Source organism: Portunus trituberculatus, chromosome 49 (assembly GCF_017591435.1).
Source record: "Portunus trituberculatus isolate SZX2019 chromosome 49, ASM1759143v1, whole genome shotgun sequence".
NCBI lineage: Eukaryota > Metazoa > Arthropoda > Malacostraca > Decapoda > Portunidae > Portunus > Portunus trituberculatus.
In genome coordinates this window covers 18,445,859-18,466,509 of record NC_059303.1, presented here as the reverse complement: position 1 = coordinate 18,466,509, position 20,651 = coordinate 18,445,859, and the positions used below count along the sequence as shown (strand labels likewise).

At 43.5% G+C, this 20,651-nt stretch overlaps 2 protein-coding genes across 6 annotated transcripts in view; both read left to right on the top strand.

Annotated features, from left to right (window-relative positions):
* The window catches only part of LOC123499197, a 33,571-nt gene extending 24,906 nt beyond the window's left edge, over positions 1-8,665 (top strand). For 3 of the 5 annotated variants that reach the window (XM_045246924.1, XM_045246925.1, XM_045246926.1), the window contains 8 exons: positions 1,634-1,833; positions 2,134-5,010; positions 5,225-5,540; positions 5,721-5,966; positions 6,286-6,482; positions 7,199-7,328; positions 7,518-7,625; positions 7,935-8,665. In XM_045246924.1, coding sequence (XP_045102859.1) covers positions 1,634-1,833; positions 2,134-5,010; positions 5,225-5,540; positions 5,721-5,966; positions 6,286-6,482; positions 7,199-7,328; positions 7,518-7,625; positions 7,935-8,240 — 4,380 coding nt within the window. In that variant the 3' untranslated portion in view covers positions 8,241-8,665. The remainder of the gene's footprint in view (positions 1-1,633; positions 1,834-2,133; positions 5,011-5,224; positions 5,541-5,720; positions 5,967-6,285; positions 6,483-7,198; positions 7,329-7,517; positions 7,626-7,934) is intronic. The other 2 variants (XM_045246923.1, XM_045246927.1) reach the window with 2 other exon arrangements.
* On the top strand, positions 8,400-20,025 carry LOC123499199 (carbonic anhydrase 2-like). Its single transcript, XM_045246929.1, has 8 exons — positions 8,400-8,536; positions 15,423-15,503; positions 15,906-16,070; positions 17,249-17,390; positions 18,161-18,333; positions 18,590-18,750; positions 18,852-18,941; positions 19,128-20,025. Exons 1-8 carry the CDS (start codon positions 8,503-8,505, stop codon positions 19,155-19,157), a joined length of 876 nt encoding a protein of 291 aa, XP_045102864.1. The 5' UTR covers positions 8,400-8,502; the 3' UTR covers positions 19,158-20,025.
* Positions 20,026-20,651: the final 626 nt, after the last annotated feature.

Below are 20,651 nucleotides of genomic sequence, written 5' to 3'. Positions count from 1 at the left end.
ATTACATGTTTGGTATGAGAAAAACATTGTGAATATGTAACCAGTGTTTCCACAGCTGATTCAAGGATTGAGAATTACTGGCTTCAAAATAGAGTAGTACCTGTTTAGACTAAGAAAGTATAGAATGTTGAACAAGAGTCTCCCTGGCAGGTTCCGGAATACAGATTACTGGCTTGATATTGGAGCACCTGTTTGGTCAGAGAAAACATGAATTTCTAGCAATTTCACAGATTCAAAATTACTTGGTTGGGAATGAAATGCCAATTTGATTGAAGAAAATGCTCTCAAATTCTAGCAAGTGTTAATGTGTCAGTTTCATGGATTGAGAAGGGAAGGGTGGCAACTGTAGGGAGAAGTAATGGGAGTGGAACAGCGGACCAGAGATTATTCCTTGTTACTGAAGAGCAGAGCAAGAAGGAAGATACTAGAGTTGGACCATGGAGTGTGCAGGTCTTGATTGCAACCTTCAGCTTCCTTCTGTTGCCTCATTTATTGCATACCAGGAACTACAAAGAAGATCCATGGTTTCCTCCCAAGAACTTTTTATTATTATTATTATTATTATTGTTATTATTATTATTATATAGTATTATGTTCACTTATTTAGTCTTTAAGAAGTTATCAATGCTAGTCTCTCTCTCTCTCTCTCTCTCTCTCTCTCTCTCTCTCTCTCTCTCTCTCTCTCTCTCTCTCTCTCTCTCTCTCTCTCTCTCTCTCTCTCTCTCTCTCTCTCTCTCTCTCTCGGGACTTTGATCCACTTACGTACCAGCCACATACTGAGATCTACAGAATGCGTTGTGCTTGTCTTGTAAGATGGTGTTAGATTTGATAGCACATTGTATATCATTGTACTGGTCATATGAAAATTCTCACAAGACTATGAGTTCATTTCTTTTATTTCTATGCCGGAAGGTATAGTATTATGGATTATGACCATGTGGGATAATTCCTCATGAGAACAAGTATTGGAGAATTATAAAATCTTGAGCAATAGTATATTAAGGCAAGAAGATCAAGTAACTTTACAAAATTCAGACTGCAAATAATAATTCCTTACAGTTACTAATATTGGAGATTGGGAAAGATCAGCAATAACACTAAGACAAAACTACAATCAGTTGTCAAGAAATATCCCACAGTCTCTTCCACCGCGTTTGTTGTTTCCCTTCAATCGTAGCATCTCTGGTCTACCTTGAATCTGTCAACTGTCAGGTTTTGCAAGATTTTCACTCAGTGTATCTGAGGACTTACAGCAAAACACAAACCATAAGTAGAAAAAAAAAAAAAAAAGTTCTTGAACAAATTATACAAGTTAAGGATAAACTGCAATTAATGAGAATCCTAAGAAATAGGATTGTAAATCAAATGATGCACAAAAAGTAAAATAGAAATCAGCAGTTTGCCAAAAAAGTGACTTTGGAATGAGTGGTATGCCTGAAAAAAAGTCAAGTAGAAATTAGTGGTTTGCCACAAAAGATGGAACAGAAATGAGTGGTTTTCAGAAAAAAGTGAAATGGAAATGAGCAGTTTGTTTAAAGTCAATTGGAAATTAAGTTTGTCAAAAGTGCATTTGAAGTCCGAGGTTTTCCAGGAAGAGTGTTTGAAATGAGCGTGTTGGTGTGTTTTCCCACAGCGCTACGACTTAGAGAGCCTCGTGGAAGAACTCTGCTCCCGCCTGAAGACTGCTGCTGAGAACGACCACCTCAATGCCTCCAACAAAGCACAGACCTGCATCACCAGCAAGTCTGTGTCTCTGAACTCGGTGTCCCAGGAGAGCAGCAATGATACAGAGGAGTACACTTCTTCGTCCACTCCCGAGGAACAAGCTGAGAGGTACGTTGGTGCTCGGCTCACTCTTCTGGCCCTGTGGTGTCCCACTGGTGTGTTGGTGTGGGTATCCTTTTGTTGATTATATTTTATTGTTTAGATCTTAGTTTTTCTAATTTCTTTACTTTTTTAGATTCTTTTTTATAGTTAATTTGATTTGTCTATATCTTTTTTTATTTGTTTTCATTTTATTTTCACACGATTTGCTTATCTTTTTTTTACGTGTATATAGACATGATTTTTGTGAGTACATAGGTATTGATCCTTGTCACTTACAGTGCCCTTTTCTTCCCTATCACTCCTCAGATATTATGCTGCTTTTCCACCACTAAGTGGGTCTTCCAAGGTTAAGTGTAGCCACGAGAAAGCATGGAAGTCTGGCGATGCATTCTGCTCCTGTGTGTGGGAAGGTCGCAAGCCTTTGTCGGTGCCACACAGTGAGGGCATCCCAGGCACAAACTCAGTGAAGATGCCACGAACATATCGTAAGAAGTACCGAGAGAAGAGCAAGAAGGAGGTGGAGGTGAAACAAGAGGTCCTGGCAGCCCCTGGCCACGAGGAGCCCCAGCGCCACCCGGTGTCCTTCACATGGCACGTTGGCGCCAAGCATAAGGAGGCGCAGCTCAACGAGTGCTACGACACCGACAGTGCCTCAGAGCCAGAGCGGATCTCCGAACGGCGACGCAAGAAGTTCGTGGGGCCCCTGCTGGATGAGGACATCGGAGAGGGCTACATTGGGGACACCAGCTCCAGGGAAAGCTCGGAGGACAGGGACAAGGGAGAGCAGGAGTGTGACAAGGCCCGGGAGGAGAAGGGAGATAGAAGCCAGGGCCACTCTGGGGAGGGGAAGGTGAGGGGTGTGAAGGAGGAATGGGAGTGCATGGGAGACTTAGTTCTTGGGGTGAATGGCCAGGTGGATGAGAGCCTGGCAGGGGGAGGAGGGAACAGGCTGTTTGAGCGCGGCAGCACCTCAGGGGGATCCAGTGGCTCCAGCAGTGACATGGAGACACAGGAAGCCAAGAGTGTGAGGCAGCTGGAGAGGAAGATCTCCAACACTGTGGCCCAAGTGTGGGGTCAGGCTGGGGAGCTGCTGGGCCATGGCCGCGGGGAACACGTGTGGGATCCCCCGCCAGCCCAGGAGTCAGCCCTCTACACCACTGTCTGGGGCTTCAGCCTCCCAAAGCAGCAGCAGCAGCAGCAGCAGCAGGAGCAGGAGCAGGAGCACCAGGATTTGCTGGATTCCTCCACCCCCCATCCACCACAAAGCTTTAGTAGCCAGTTAATCCAAGAACCTCCAACACCAACACTGAACGGCTGGCACCAGAGCTGCTCGTGGCACCCCGCCGGCTGTGTGGCGGAGGAAGGCTCCCTCGTGTGCAGCATCTCAAGTCAGAGTCCTTTCAGCAGCCTGAAGGAAAGCTTGACAAGAGACCCCAGCTCCCACCTCGGCATCCAGAACAACTTTGAGAAGTCCATTTGGTCAGATTGCAATGCCAATGATATATTGAGTAGTGAAAATGTTCTGCCTTTGTGCCTGGAGGAACACCAGACCAGCAACGAAGGAGACAAAGAGAAAGAAAACAGCAAGAATCACAATTCAAATAATGACTTGGAAAAGAAGTTAATGGAATCATTCATGCAACTAAGCTTGGAGAATCTATGGGAGAATACTTTAGGTCTTGAAAATGTATTTACAGATCTTAGTGTAAGTAATAGTAACTTAGAGTGTGTGTCAGAAAACACCAACTTAGAGGAAGTTACTCATGGTAGCCACACAGATTCAGAGCACGAGAAGATGATGGCCTTGGTGGAAGACGTCTGCAACAGTGATGAGTCTCAGGAGGAGGAGTCTCTGGACAGCTCCCTAATGAAGGAGCTTCCCTCAGGACCCATTGGCCCCCACGCCGTGCTGCACCACACAGAGAACAGTGGCTTCTCCATGGTAGTTCCTCGAGACAAGAGTGCCGAGTGCAGCCCGTCTCTCGAGCACCGGCCTGAGAGTCTCCTAGTAGACCCTGTGAGTGTCGGCAGCAGCAGTGGTGATGCCATGGCCTGTGCCAGGATGCTGGAAGGTATGGACTCTCTCCCACCAGCCCAAGAGGAGGAGAACCTGCTCACCTCCCCCAGGACCCACTTCCGCCCCATCCGACAGGACAGCATTGGCAGCATCACCGATGACCACTATGAGGACGGCACAATGTTCATCGTCAACTCTGAGCGACCCGACCTGCCCTTCCAGCGTACCAGCAGTGGAGCGCTTTTCCTGGAGAGTGACATCCTGGAGGGCTCCCCCAAGAAGTACATGGTGTACAAGGAGCCAGCTCCCAGGGTGGCCCAGGAAGAAGAGCAGACTCAGGTCACCAGGGAGAAGCTGGCAGCCATTGCCCTTGTGCCCAAGTTCAAGGTGATAAATAATGAAAAGTTCTGCCAGACGGAGGAAGACAGCGTTCAGGGAGGAAGAAAGCCGTGCTTCAAGATAAAGGTAGAGAAACTGGCACTCTTCAACACCAACCATTATGTCCCAATGGAGGATGAGAAGGAGCCGGACATGTTTGAGTTCCAGCAGCAGGACTTCCCGGACAACACCACACTGGCAAACATCTGGAAGAACACCAAGGAGGAGGACAAGAGGAATCACTTGAAAAACATTTGGCAGATGCAACAAAAGGTGGACAGCAGGAGTGCCTGGACTTACTTGAGTGGCACCAAGCCCGGGATGGCATGGCTGGATCAGGAGGAGGAGGGGGCCACAGGATGGAGCAGCGAGGGGCACTTCCAGCCACCCTTGCCTGTAGAAAGGAACAGTAAATCAGAGGCAGTTGTCATCCCCACCTCTCTGGCCTCACTGTGGCACCATAATAGCTCCCCAGAGTCCCCCACCATCCCTTCATCTGTGCCCAGCCTGCAGAACCTGTGGGCCAGCTACAAGGTGCCCGGCATGGAGGAGTCAGAACACGAAGGAGCAGGAGGACAGAAGTACATCATCACTAACCCCACAACTCACATCCCGGGAAAATATGGCGAGGGAGGAGGCCCCAGCTTGTCTTCCATGGTAGAGTCTGGGCCGTGGAGCCTCAGAGCAAATGAAGAAGTGCCCAGAAGTGCCAGAAAGGATCAGATCTGGTCCGAGCAGCATCTCCTGAGCAGTAGTCAGCAGCACCTCCACATTGGTGATCAAAACAGGTGTGAACTGCACCACTTCTCTTTATAATTAACTTTACATCAATCATGAAGTCATTGTTTTAAGTGTCATGCTTTGATTAAGTAGTGTGTTATAAGATTAATATTACAATGATTAGATGTCCAAAAGTTAACATTAGCATTTCATGTCCAACAATATAAGACAGCAGACACTAGGTTATAGAACAAGCAAGTTAACATCAATATTTCATTCCAGGATCACCTCCCTTAGTGGAACTTGTGAAGCATCAGGAGCCTGCTCTGAGTTGAGGCTTGAAGTGGATCAAGAGGCTGATGAACTGCTGGGTGCTGTGCATGCTCACACCAGCTTCTCCCAGCCAGGTGCTCCTCAGGCCAACTACTCACCCAAGCCACTACATGAGCGCCTCAGGAAGTACTCTGGCAACCCGCTGAGGAGGGTGGAGCAGAAGGGAGATGTAGAGCGTGAGGACCTGGCTGACCTGGCGCCTGACTGGGAACTGAATGACGGCTTTGAGTGGGGCCTGCAGGCGTCTGGGGCAATGGATGGGGATGTGAGTTTGACACTGTGACCTGAGAGAGCTTCTGTAGAGGATCTTTTATGTGTTTGGATTTCAGTGTCGGATATTTCTCTTTTTTAGTGTGATAGACCAGAACAGAAGAATTGTTGGCATGTATTGAGTATCCCCACACAAAGCAGATGAACAACTTAACTTGGGCTCTTATTCCCCCAGGATGCAGCAGGGGATGAGGATGAGGGTGATGGGGAGGTGCTGGTGTATGAACATGATGGGGTAACATACACAATCCCAGTAGAGTATTTGGACGACTCACTCTATGACCAGATCTTTGGTGCCTCGGATGCTCCCGCCCATCGTCTTGGTGGATCCCTTCCGGACCTCCCCTCCGGCCATCCCTCCACTATATACTTCTCTAGTGAACTGGAGGACAAGTGGAAGCGCAGTGGTGTGCCATACAAGGTGAGTGCTCTTGGCTGGCCATGTGAGAATATGTATTTCTGAAGAAGGGCAAACATAGCAATGAGTCTGCTGATTGCCTCTTCAGTGTCACTTAGGATTGGAAAGCTTTTAACCTCATGTACAACTTTTAGATGAAATGTAAAGCTCAGTAGTCTTTTTGTATTAAGGGAAGGTTTGTGTAATTTATTGTTGTTTTGGTTTTGATTGCCTCAGTGCTTTTTGAAACTAACCCTCCTCTGTCCCCTCACCTCCCCACAAAAGCTTGTGTTTGATATGTTTGTGCTGTGCTGATATAATGAAGACTCTTTGTCTGCCTCAGGTCCAGCTGCCTCGCAAGCCCCGGCCAGGCCGCTGGTTGCCTCCGTCTCGCCGCCCCTGCACTTTCTTCATGGAGGGGAGCTGTCGACGGAGTGACTGCAAATTCTCTCACGACTTGGCGTCCATCACCTGCAGGTTCTGGGAGGAGGGCTCGTGTCTGAAGGGCATCACCTGCCCCTTCCTGCACGGCTACCCGCTGTATGTGCCTACTAATGCCTCACTCCTGCACTCTCACTCACTGGTTCAATGTTACCATCTCATTAACAGACTTTTCTAGTTCTCTTATTGCTGACCACTGCCCCTTGTAGTTTGCTCAGTGTCAGAATTGATGACCTTTGTGTTGTGCGTCAGTGATGAGAACTAACCTCCCCTTCAGAGATAGCTGTGAACTTTGCTTTAGAGGCTGTGGTGACTATCACAGTGTAGCTGACGTATCACTGTCAGATTTCTTGATGTACCCTCTGTACTGAATAGAAGTTTGTAAATGTACACAACTGTCTTCTCAGTTCATTAATAGTTACATATGTAAATTTCCAAGCTTGCTGTTAATTCATTAGACTATAAAATATAACAGTACAACCTAAATAAAGCACTAGTGTCCCAGAACAATGACACTAGAGCTTCAGGAATGTATAGTGATGAGTTACTTTGAAGTCTACCTGAACACCCATAGAACTTTACATAGACATTGGTATTGTCTGAACATTCCCATATCCATCCCATTCTTGACACACTTGGTTTGAAGCATGAAAATAAGTTATCAAGACTTAGAGATCGTTTTAATTCATGCACTTGAACTATCTGTCTTTTTTCTTTAGTGTGTGTGAATTTGAAGGAAAGTTGATGTCTTTCAGGGACACTTGTATTGGAGGCAGTGGTGCTAGTAATGAAGGAATCGCATTTTCCCTTCACAGACGTCGGCGCCGCAACAAGAGTGAGGGAGCAGCTCACTCTGAGGGGGACCGTGTCGACCCCCACAGCTCTTCCTTTGAGATTGACTCAGAGATGGACTTCCCAACTCTTGGTTCATCCTGTGACAGTAAGGTAATGCTCTCCCTGACCTCTCTATGAGCCAAATGAAAAAAGTGTGAAGTATAATGTCTATGGATTCTAACTTGATTGAAACTAAGTTGAGATGATATTCCAGATATGTTGCTTTGTGAGAGATATGAATCATAAACTTAATGCAGTTGATTTGTGTCTGAATGTTAATGCGTCTGTGCTGTATTTTAGGCAAGCAGCACAGACGAACGTGGTGGATTCATCCCCGGCTATCATGCAGCAGCAGCAAGAAAGAAGAAACGTAAATTTATAACAATCACCAAAAATGTTTTAGGCGAGGTTAGTAACTTACTGATAAAAATAATAAGTCTTGTCACTGTAGTTAGCCATGAAGGAAGCACTGTAGTTTTTTGGTTGTTGTGTTTTGGTGTTTTGTTATAGTGACATGGAAATAAATGGCTGTGGTGTCTTTGACCCATGTTAGTCTAGTATTTAAATTTGCTGAAACATGATCAAGGAAATAAACATTTTAAATAAGGCAGGATGGAATAATTGGAGAAAGGCATTGATGATATTAGCTTCCCCTTGCCTTGCTGTGTAGGAGAAGCTTGATGTCTGGCCTGTATTAAAACTTCTTTTTTTTTGCAGATGAAAGGATTAGAGGCTGAGAAAGCCCTCCACCGCATCCCCAGGCGTGACCGGCGACGGCGGCACACAGACACTGGCACCACAGATCTGCATGACACCACCACCACCAATAACAGCAACAATAACAACAACACTGCTGCTGCTGCCACTGCTGCTGCCACCACCGCCGTTGCCATCACGACCACCACCACCACCACCAGTGCCATCAGCAACGACCCTCCTCCAAGCCATCACAGTGCCAGGAAAGCGAAGCGGCACCGTGCCTCGGCCTCGGGCCATGACGATGGCACAGTTTCAGATTACTGACAGCGTGTGGCGTGGTTTTCCCCGCCCCCAGGGGTGTCTGCATCACAGCGGTGTGTCGGGGCAAATGGGCAGCACCTTGGCACTCTCACCTTGTCTCTGCCTCAGGTCAATGCTGCTGCCCAGATGGGGCCATACTGCTCAAGAACTTTCTAATGTTTCTTTGAAGAAAAATGGCTTGAAAAGTGGCCAGTGAACAAGGAGAAGCAAGCTGTGGGAAGTTAGTGTAGCAGCACCTAACCTTGCTGAACCAGACCTTCCCAAGATGAAGCATGGCATGGAGTTCCTAATTTTCCAAGGTAGCTGTTATTCAGGGTATATTTCTCCACCTTTCCACCATCCTCCTCCCTTTCCCTTTCCCTTTCTCTTCCCTTCCCTTCCCTTTCCTTTCCTTTCCTTTCCTTTCCTTTCCCTCCCTCCCTCCCTCCCTCCCCCTCCCTCCTCTCCCTCCCTCCCTCCCTTCCCTCCCTCCCTCCTCTTCTTATGCCCCTGGAGGCTCCACTGCACCACATGGCTGTAAGAGATCAAACATTGCAGCACCAACACATGAAGGCAAGACTAAATTGTCACACTGAATAGCCTGAAGAAGCAATCTCCTTGCCACAATAGAAGGAGTTATAGATTTTTACTTGAGTCTTTTCTTTACATTATATAAAGCTGCAGAATCAAAATGCAGCCTTAATGGAAGTCATCAGTGGAATGATTTTGTTTGTTAATATATTTTCAGATTTATTAATGTGTTTGGTAGTGTACCTTAAGCTTAACATCTGAGTCACTCATAGTTATTTCCCATATTAAATAATCATGTTTACAATGATGATTTATTTCAAGTATCGTTTTCTTATATTTCTGGAATGCTTTTAAAAAATATTTTTTGCTCAGTCTGCCATATGATATGGTGCCGTTAATTCTTAAAAATGTCCCCGTAATTCTTTCTCCTTATGTATAATCATTATATATATGAATCTTATATAAATGTACTGACCAAGCTTTCGTCAGTATGCAGCACACTGTAGCTACACTTTTATTTTTACATTAACTACTACTTTTTCTTTTTTGATTTTTTGGTGCGTGTGTATGGTAACAGTTTAGTAAAGTGAGATGATGCATCCTTCACACCAATATTCTGCTCACTTTACTGTTAGCTTACCTCAAGGTTTGATGCAAAATTTTGTGAAATTGCCAGGTCGGCGCCGGTCACTGTGGCCGCCTCACCAAGGGCGCCTGCTGCTCCCCGGCCTCTCGGTGCACCGTGTGCTCTGGTCACGTCAGACAGAAGACTTCCAATTTTTTATATGTAAGCGGAAGGCAATTCACGAGATTTTCTAGTGTACCGAGAGGCCAAGATCAGCTTTGTCCCACTGAGGCGACCTTGCTGAGCTGTGCTGAGTCTCTATTGGATCTGCTATTAAGTATTGTCTAAGCATACTTAGAAACTTCCCTTGAATGTTTTATAAGTAAACAGGCAGTTAATTACACCTTCAATTGGCCTTTGTAGTACAATCTGCCTACACTTTCTTCTGAAGACCCTTCACTGTGGCCAGTACATCCAGTCATCAAGTGTAAAATGTATTGGAGAAACAAATCAATTCAATTGGTTTTGTGTTATGTGATGTGTTGTGACGATATTCACGTCATGGAAAATAGACCAGAAAATATCAATATGGAGGCTTCTTTGTTTATGAAAAAATTTATATATTTTGTGTGTGGTTACGTTTATTATCAAAATGCATACATTTATTGCTCCTCAGAATATTTATCTAGGAGTATGTGAGCATAAGTAAGAATGAGAGAGTGTATGAATGAGTGTGTGGTGTCTCCTTGGCTCCTGGCCAGGGAGATTTACCACAGAAGAATGAACCACTTTGGTTCTCTTCATTTCAGACGATATGCAGCCTTGTTTAGTGCGCTGCCATTTGTACTAAGGGTATTCATGCACTGTCTTCTTCATGCCCTCTTTAAGATAGCCAATTAAGCCAGCATTTTTGGCCACTACTGTTGCTGAATGTATGGAATCCTTGAGCTATGTTAGGGTACAAAGATAGTGTCTGAAGCCCTTCAAACTACCCTGAGGAGCTGGTGCAGTTACTCTCGCCTTCAGAGAGGTGCTCAGTTCATCTTGAATTCATGCAGAGTTGCTCGTACAGAAGCAGGGGCTCTGGTGATCATGTCCCGTGCTTGTGTGTCCCCTGGGCTCAGTCAGCAGGAAATGAAGCCTCGTGGCATGTGTGTCAAAGTACGTTGTGGCCACCCAAGAAAAAAAAGCGATCAAACATCGTCTTTCCAGAAATGGACCGACCAGACTGAAAACTTGGCCATGTTACAGAACTTGCCCCAAGTGAGTGTTCCTGTGGAAGGTTTGGTGTGTGGCATGCCACTGATGCCATGAGTTTGGTGAAGTGCCAATCAAGAGTGAGGGATCTGGCCTTCTAAGTGCCACGCTCTCACCTTTCTGCCCATGAGCTCCACCACATGATCCCTGTTCTCTCTTATTTTCATAATATAGTAAGGAATAATACTTACTCAAAGAAGTGAATGAATGTAAGGAGGTTGCTAATTTCTGATGAGGTATCTTCTTATTTTCAGCTGGATTATGTTGGCAGAATTACTCCTTCTAGTCAGGCAACCCAAAGTATTGTTTAGTTCTTTTGAGTCCTTTAAAAAAATGTGAGGTCACAAGCTTTTTGTAAGAAATTTAGAAGCAGATGATTGCAGTGATTTTGCAGGATGAAACTGAATGTTCTTATTAAGTTTGTTGTATCCCACTGTTGTGAGGATGATTAACAAAGATTTTGTAGTTGTTTCTTGCTCTGCTGTTATGAGAAGCAATAATGTAATGTCTTGAAAAGTAAGAGGGAACATGAAGAGAAAAATCTTTTGCATTTATTCTTTACCCTATTCTCTGCACTGGATGTTACTGCCCCTGTGAGCCTGCTGGGATGTGGAAGGAAAGTAGAAACCCAATGTGTCTTGGTAACAGGGGAAGAATGGCAAACAGTGAGAGGAGTATGACCGACACAGTGTTTACACTAAAGAGGTGGTTAGTGACGAGAAAAAAAAATGAGGACGAGTAAATGAAGACTTTGCTGCAAGGTATTTTCAGTTGGGGATTTTGTTTATTTGATCAACTGCGAGCCACACCTCAGGCTGTAGGAACTTCAGTAACTTCTCTTGAAAGATTGCACCCTTGTAGTACCAGGGAATATGTATCAGTGGTGTGTACTGGGATGCCTTCTGACTAATTTCCTCCTGTAGGTATCACTTAACCTGTAAACTGCAACATACTGTGCACCATATGATGAACAGTGTGTACCTTTAACTAGCATCAAATGATGTAAAGGTTATTGCTTAACTAGGCGGCCTATATTTTGTTCCCATGTCTTAAATGATGTTCGTCGACTCAGGGCGACTCTACTCTCTATGAATTACAAATAAGTGCTTGTGTGTTGATACAAAAAAGAAACCTAATATACTTTACGTGAGGCTACTTGGAAATAATGTCTTCTACTGTACAGATAGAAATAGATGATCCTGAATTCTGAGTAAATCTGCTGTTTATTACCGTACTGAATTTAGTGCTTTATCTACGGTAGACATCCTCCTCCCCCACCACTCGTCCCATCAGCCCACTCACCACCACCACCAGGGGCGTTTCCAGACCCCTGGGGCCCTAGGCAAGAATGACCATGTGGGGCCCCAGCCCAAAATGATGATAAATGAAGTTCAGGACAATGGATCAATAAATAAATATTTTATAAAGAATTAACTTATAAAATAAATGATAACAAACTCAATGCAAACTTTACTCACACTATATGAATGACAGAAAAAAAAACATAACCGAAATGTACAAAATTTTAAATATGCTAAAATGCAATATCAACCGTCCCTCGGGTCCCCCCACCAGCTCGGGGTCCGAGGCAACTGTCTATGTTGCCTCTGACCACCACCAAACCAAGCCTGAACTAAAGTATATAATTAAATAATACTTGGCTTTCCTATGATTTTCCACGCAATCTTTCGTCTTATGACAAAATTATTTTGGGAACTTTTCTTAATACAAGCTTCCATCGCTAAGAGGTACCTCGGGGCCTTTGGATAATAGTGCAAAACATGCTAGCTTTGTGTAACACGACCAGACAGGACACGTCATCTTCCGACAGCCAGTCTGTCAGATTGTGAGTCGCAACTCGCTAGCTCAGGTCAATGGCCCAAAATTACCACTGTGAAGCATCGCCACGTGCTACTTTGCTGCTGAGCTCGCACGTGCTCATGTTTGCTGCAGACGATAAACTTTGATGTTGCTACCATCTGAATGATGCATGGCCGTGTGCTGTGCAAAGTAAGAGTAAACAAACAAAATAAACGGATTTTCAGTCGCTGATAGTAGGCCTGCACACCCGCCCGCTGCTGGCTGTGGCAGCCTGGAAGGTGCTGCTGACGTGTCTCCATTAGTTTTCAGTCACAGTACACGCAAAGGAGTCAACGACACCAACGTCCTTATTTTAGTGCAACTCAAACAAGCCAATTTAGACATGCATAGGGGGAGAAAAACAAATTATATATATATATATATATATATATATATATATATATATATATATATATATATATATATATATATATATATATATATATATATATATATGTATATATATATATATAATACAGTATATTGGAGTGCGCGCTCCACCAGCATTTGAGATCATACAAAGCAGTTAACAAGAACCAATATGGCGATGTACTCTTTCTTTCCACTGTGGCGAACTAGATAGTGCACCGATACCTGATTGAGTCCCATTCTTTGACACCTGCGCAGTATCACACAGCTGACGGATAACAGTGCACGCAACCAGGAAGGGAAGGTGACGCTGTGGCCAGAGCCTCTGTAAGACTTCAGTGTGCTTCGCAGTACAGCTGCCAAGCGCCAAACAGACGCGTCAGCGGCGTCACACCACTGCTGACGGTCCCAAGGTGTCATCTCGGAACAATCACTGAGCTGATGACCATATTTTGAAACGCTTCTGCGCCGCACCTCCACTACTTTCATAAGGCTCTAGTTGAAGTTATACGGGATTTTGAGCGTGTTTTTGTGGTTATAGCAACAGATTAACGAGACTACTACATTAGAATCAGGAGAAACATCCCTGACAACTTGGCTATTAATTTACATGTATGGCCTTTGAAGGCAGTCGTGGTGATTGGTGAGAGAGCGAAGCGTTTCAGAGTCGGAAGATGCAAGGGACAGAAACACCTGGAGGAGACTGGTGTACTGCGCCAGTCCGGCCCTCACTCCACGGAAACGGCGTTAGGAGAAACCTGTCTAAATGTTTGCTCATGTTATGCAGTTGCTGCTCTGTAGCCGGCGACAATTCTGAGAGGAAGCGATTAGACAGAGAAGCTTGTGAAGAGTGAAGAGGAACTGAGAGACGTGGCACATGTCCGACTCCCGCGGTATGGCAAGAAGCCAAGAAGAGAAGTTGCGAGACCAACACGTGGCAGTCTTTGTTTAAGTTGATTCTTTGTTGTCCCTTTTCATAACTTTGGTTCTAACAGCTTATGTTTTTTTTTTATCATTTTCTTATCAGCGTTATCATCTTCATATTCTTCATGTTCCTTTTTGTATTTGCTTGTTTTCTTTTGTTTCTTGTCCTTTTTATTTTTTTTTCATAACTATCATCATTATTATTATCATTATTTTTATTACAAATATTATTATTATTATTATTATTATTATTATTATTATTATTATTTTTATCATCATCATCATCATCATCATCATTACTATCATCATCATCATCCTTATCGTCATCATCATCATCATCACCATCGTCATCATCATCATTATTATCAGTATTGATATTGCTGTTTTTCTTGTTCTTCTTCTTCCTCTGTCCTCCTCCTCCTTCTCCTCATCCTCCACCATCTCCTGTGCTATCATGTCTCACTCACCAGTAGAATGAAATAGTTATCCAAACAGCCTCGGTAGTAAGGATTTCAGTCTGTTGCTGTTTAGACTTCCTTGCTCTGTATATAATCATCTTCGTATAACATTTGCCATCCTGCATCCCCAATACTACTCAATGTCTTGAAATCTCCCTGACAGCCCCTCGTGTTCAGCCTCCACGGGTCCTGCCAGGCTGATATTTTGCTATGCGTGGCTGTGGATCCAGACACCATTTTCACCGACACCGTCACCACAACGTTTCTAGTTTTCCAGTTTCCAGGCTGCATTTTTCCAGGAGCCCCACAAACCCGTCAAAAAGAGAGAGAGAGAGAGAGAGAGAGAGAGAGAGAGAGTGTTCTATTTCAACTAATAATTTTTTCTTCTTTTTCTTATTGTTTTGCTCTTATGTTTAAAATCTAGTGATGTTTATGTACTTCGTGTCTTGTCGTGTATTGTCAGAACTGCAGGGCTACGTTGAGACCTCACCGATGTTTACAGCTTCCTTTATTTTCTCGAACTTGTATGTTATGAATATTTTGTCGCCTTCCATTCCCTACAGCAGGTGAGGCGGGGGCCACACGGGAGCAGGAACGAGCAGGTGTCAATCCCTAATATGCGTGCCGTAACACCTGTCGTGACTCAACAATAGTCGTGACAGACACACGTGCATACGATTGCCTACCCCTCTCATGATGTCAGCTCATAATCAGACAAAGAGAAATTGTTATGATATTATTTTGGGTTTTTCTCTTGGGTACGATTGACGAGTATTGACTGAGTTGTTTTTGGGTTGTTGTTGGAATGTTACTAAGTTGTACCCTCAGCTTCATTTATTTTTCGTTTTCTTTTTCATTTTCCTTCGTATTCTTTAGTTTTCATTGTGTTTTTTTTCCCCCTTTTTTTAAGCTTGCGGAGAAACATTTATAGCAGTTTAGATGAAACGATTAATCTGTTTAAGTACATTTGTGTTTTATTTAAGTGGACTTTGGATCGTTATTTTGTTTAGGATTTTTTATAATCATATCTGTTTATTAATCTTTATTTCTCTGTTTGTTTGTATATTTTTATATTTCTTCATGATCTTTTATCTTTCTCATTTTCTTTTCTTCCTTTTTAAGGGTGGTGTCTGGGGAAGAGAGAGAGAGAGAGAGAGAGAGAGAGAGAGAGAGTGTGTGTGTGTGTGTGTGTGTAGTTCCTTTTTTCCAGTATGTAGCCAAAATAATGACAATTTTCTTCAGACAGCACTACAACCACCGACAGTTCCGCTACCACCGACAAGCCTTCCAACCCCATTAAGTGGAGTTACCATGGCAATACTGGTGAGAAATTAGTCAAAGTGGATGAATATATCTATCTCTTAAACTCACCTTCCTTCATCTCTCGAGGTATCTCCGTCTGTCAAAACAATTAGTAACGACTCATTTTCTTTCCTTTCCCTGATTCTAAATCGTATAATGTCTTAATCCCTTCCTGTGTGTGTGTGTGTGTGTGTGTGTGTGTGTGTGTGTGTGTGTGTGTGTGTGTGTGTATGTCAATAATAACACATTATCCCTCTTTTCACCTTTTTCCCTTCCTCTATCTCATCTCCTTACCCCGTTATATGAAACATTTCCGTTTGTGTCCGTAGGCTTACGCGTCAATAACAATATAGCTTACCCTTTTTCCTCACTGCATCTCACTCTTCCTTCCCTCGCTAGCATCTCCCGGTCTCTCTCCCGCAGGACCGGAATACTGGAGCTCGACCTATCCCTTATGCATCGGGGAAAGACAGTCCCCCATTGACTTCAATATCCCAGCCATGGAGGAGAAATGGATGGAGCCGTTCTGGTTAAAAAACTATGACACCGTCCCCACCACTATAACTATGAGTAACAATGGACACTCAGGTACACAGGGATGGGTGGATGGATAGATAGATAGGTAGATAGATAGTAGATGTGTTGATGTCTAAAGCGTTTTGTTCACCATACAAATAATTTTCTACTACGTAGTTTTAATGAGATGATATTTCTTTGCTCTTATTTTATTTTCCTATCCGGTCTTGATGTTTCACCAAATATTCTTTTCTTTCTAGTTTTTTCCTTTTACTTTTTACATGATTGATGAATATAAGTATATCGGAGAATAACTATGAGCAAGATTCTAATAGACTTCTTGTCATATATTTGTTCCGTTTATTATTACTTTTTTTTTTATTCTGGTTCAAGAAGGTTTCTTGATTTTTCATTGTTACTTCTTGCATCTATCTTTACTTATATAATTATCTTTATGAGTGGTACTTTTCTTCTTCATCGCCATCTTTCAGGGAGACAAGCTACGGATAAGAAAGTGAATAAAAAAAAATGACACACACACACACACACACACACACACACACACGTAGCTCAGTGGTTAGAGCGCTGGCTTCACAAGCCAGAGGACCGGGGTTCGATTCCCCGGCCGAGTGGAGATATTTGGGTGTGTCTCCTTTGACGTGTAGGTGCTGTTCACCTAGCAGTGAGTAGGTACGGGATGTAAATCGAGGAGTTGTGACCTTGTTGTCCCGGTGTGTGGTGTGTGCCTGGTCTCAGGCCTATCCGAAGATCGGAAATAATGAGCTCTGAGCTCGTTCCGTAGGGTAACGTCTGGCTGTCTCGTCAGAGACTGCAGCAGATCAAACAGTGAAACACACACACACCGCGTAGTGGTTAGCACGCTCGACTCACAATTGAGAGGGCCGGGTTCGAGTCCCGGTAAGCGACGAGGCAAATGGGCAAGTCTCTTAATGTGTAGCCCCTGTTCACCTAGCAGTAAATAGTTACGGGATGTAACTCGAGGGGTTGTGGCCTCGCTTTCCCGGTGTGTGTTGTGTGTTGATGTGGTCTCAGTCGTACCCGAACATCGGTCTATGAGCTCTGAGCTCGCTCCGTAATGGGAAGACTGGCTGGGTGACCAGCAGGCGACCGAGGTGAATTACACACACACACACACACACACACCACTCCACACAAAGCATTTTCCATATCCCGTCATCTTCCCGCACTTAGCTATATAACCTTCTTACTTCTCCCTCCGCCCCTTGCAGTGGTGATCATGGTTGAAATGCCGGGCGACTTACCTCAGTTCACAGGCGGCGGTCTCAATGGAACCTATTACTTCCGTCAGGCGCATATCCACTGGGGCATAACAAGCGACAGTGGATCGGAGCATATGATGTCGACAAAGAGGTGAGGAAGAAACTCGAGGGGAAGACAGATAGGCCCATATTCAGTAAACACTTTGCTCTCTCACCTTGACTACTTTTCAATGCTCACGGAGATGATTTGCAGAGTTCTTAAGTGTTTTTTGTTGTTAATAATATTGAAACCTGTTAAACTATCTTTGGAACCGTAAAAAAAAAAATCATAAAAAGTCTTTGAGTGTTGTGGGGGTGCGGTGCAGAAGTGTTTCAGAGTGGGGGTGGAGTTGGAGTCGCGGTACAGCTGCGAAAGACGCGTCACAAAAAAAAAAAAAAAAAAAAAAAAAACAACTGGAGGAGACTCACGCATGGCCTCAATCCCTCGCTCTAGGGAAATGGCAAAAGGACAAGAGGAAAGAAGGACTGAGAGAGACTGAAAGGAACATGAACTCAGTTTAGTTAGCGGAATATCAATACTACGTGTTAATGACTTCTAGACGATGGGGATAGAAGGTAGGAGTTGGAAGTGAAGCTTTATAAAATTCAGTGATTCCCAGGTTTATCTCAATCAAATAGATAAATTAAAGTAAATAACAAAAACACTAAAAAATACAGTACGATATTAGAAAAGAAGGCATATACATCAGTGTTGCAAATCAAGATTTTGACAGACGTGCTTCAGAACACATGCATCGGCAACACTTTGTGAAAGGGATGAGTTAACACGCTTAATGTGACATGTTTAATTAATTAACAGGCTGAGTATGGTTTGGATCCACTATATAGTCTAATCTCCGAACCTCTCACATGCTACTGCAGCGAAGAGGCCGAGCTCCACCTGGTGCACTACAAGGGTGACTACGGCAGCATCGCCGCTGCCTTGGAGCATGGTGACGGTCTGGCTGTGCTCGGGGTCATGATACATCTTGGATATGAAGAACACCCGGTATTCAAATACATCACCCCGCAGCTCAAACACATCATTGAGCCGAGTAAGCACAAGGAGAGGAGGATTCTTGTGAAATGATCCAAGTTGATTTTATACGCACATTTCATGAAGGTTTCTGTTATGCGAGCCTAGTTCAAAATTTACTGGTGGATTCCAGCCTGTCTTACCTAAACTTAAGGAAATTTCGATGTAGCTTGATTTATCCCTGGAAAGACTGTGTTATGGCCAGTGGGAGCTCTTGTTGATGGAACGATCTCTCTCTCTCTCTCTCTCTCTCTCTCTCTCTCTCCTAAACCCAGAGATGAGCATCAACCTGACCACTCCCTTCCCGCTGAGGCAGCTCCTGCCAGATGACCTCTCAATGTTCTACCGCTACAAGGGATCCCTCACCACCCCGCCCTGCCTGGAGCGTGTTATGTGGACCGTCTTCAAGGATATGATCATCACCAGTAGCGAAACGGTGAGTGAGCTTTGGGAGTTGTTGTTGTTGTTGTTGTTGTTTTAATTGTTGTTGTTGTTGTTGTTGTTGTTGTTTTAATTGTTGTTTTTGTATTCTCTTAGATGGAGGCGTTCCGTAAGCTGAAGGACGTGAATATGCTTCCCTTGTCTGGGAACTTCCGCAACATACAGAATGAGACAACAGTCCACGAGGTAAGACACACACACACACACACACACAGTTTACTTCCATATTTTGCTTATCTTGGTCAGAAACTTTAAATAAACAAAAAAGTCCATATAAAGATAGATAAGTAAGTGAAATAAGAAAAGTTAAATGAAAGTTGATTAGTAAATAAAGAGTAATTATTGACTCTCTCTCTCTCTCTCTCTTAACAGACTTGCATTGGTAAAGTCAAAACCAACTAAACTTACAACAAGAGGAGGTAGAGGAAGAAACGCAGGAAGAAGAAGAGGAGGAGGAGGAAGAGCAGGAAGAAGAGGAGGAGGAGGAAGAGGAGGAGGAGGAGGAGGAGGAGGAGGAGGAGGCTGGAAGAGCAGGTGTCCCCAACAAGTGTCTCATCCAGACATCGATAGCACCCAACCGATGTATTTTATCTACGTGTTGTTACCATTTTTTTTTTTTTTTCAGTCTTCCTTTTTATTACTTCTTTTCCATATGTGTTGTGTGTCTGTATGATTCACCCACACATCTGCACTGAACTAACTTTCTATTTCTACTTCTGTTTATTTATTTATTTATTTATTATTTTTTTATTATTATTATTTTATTTTATTTATTTATTTTTTTTTTTTTGTATATTGTGTGTGTGGTCTCATTTTGTTTTGTTGGCGGCACTTTACGTGAAATGCAAAATAGATGATAATTTATTGCACTGACTATTTATGTATAGGAGAAATTATTAGATAAGGAAAAGGATTAAAACCACAGCAAACAACAAACAGCAAACAGCAGCAAATATTCGTGGGTATCAATAACAACAATAATAAGATGAATAAACTGCTTGGGCCCTCGTTTCGTTGGCAGTTGCTTGGTACTGTTTTGATTATTATTGACTTAACATGTGCCTGGTTAGCTATTTGTTATTCAGTCAAAGTGTTATAAATGACTCCGCCGATAACTACAGCAAAATAAAGAGTGATTTTGAGTGTTAAATAGAAAGTTATGTTATGGTGGTAGGCTACGCAGTAAGGATTGAATTAATTGATTAAGTCTTTGGTTCCTTCTGTTTGTCTGCACTAATACGACTCACAATAAATACATCTGAGTGAAATGTTTGCCACTTTGATTAACCTTGGGTGCGTTCCATGGGAGCTTCAAATATAAAAGACAATGCTAAGACGGAAATCTGAGTCTTACAGTTGGCTCTTACTTGGGCACAAAAACAACACGAAACCTAATATATTTGCAAAAGACAGGCACAGGAAAACACTTCAAAAGCAACGAAATATTTATAGAAACTCTGAAAATAGATGAAAAAGTATTGGTTGCCGGCTTCCGTGGAGAAGACCGTTTGCATTTTGCCTCAAATAGTGTTTTATCACCTGAAAACGACACAATGGCGAATGAGTTTTTTTTATGTTGTAGCCTATAGCGCCTGTAGGCATACTTGAAGAGTATGGGAAGAGCTGTTAAGCTTCCACCCACTAGTGGCGCAGGCAATTTTATTTATAGTGGTACCCATATTAGGACCCATATCACCACCCAAGCGCACCTTTGGTTTAACTACCTAGAACCTGTATATCATGATGACATGTAAGTCATTTTAAACCACTCGACAAATGACAAAGTATCAAGGCGATCTGTAAGGACAAAATGGGTCAACTTTTCACCGGTAGTAATGAAGTAACGGTGTTGATATGCGAGTCAGGATTGCCATGTTTGTCCTTTTAAGGACAGTC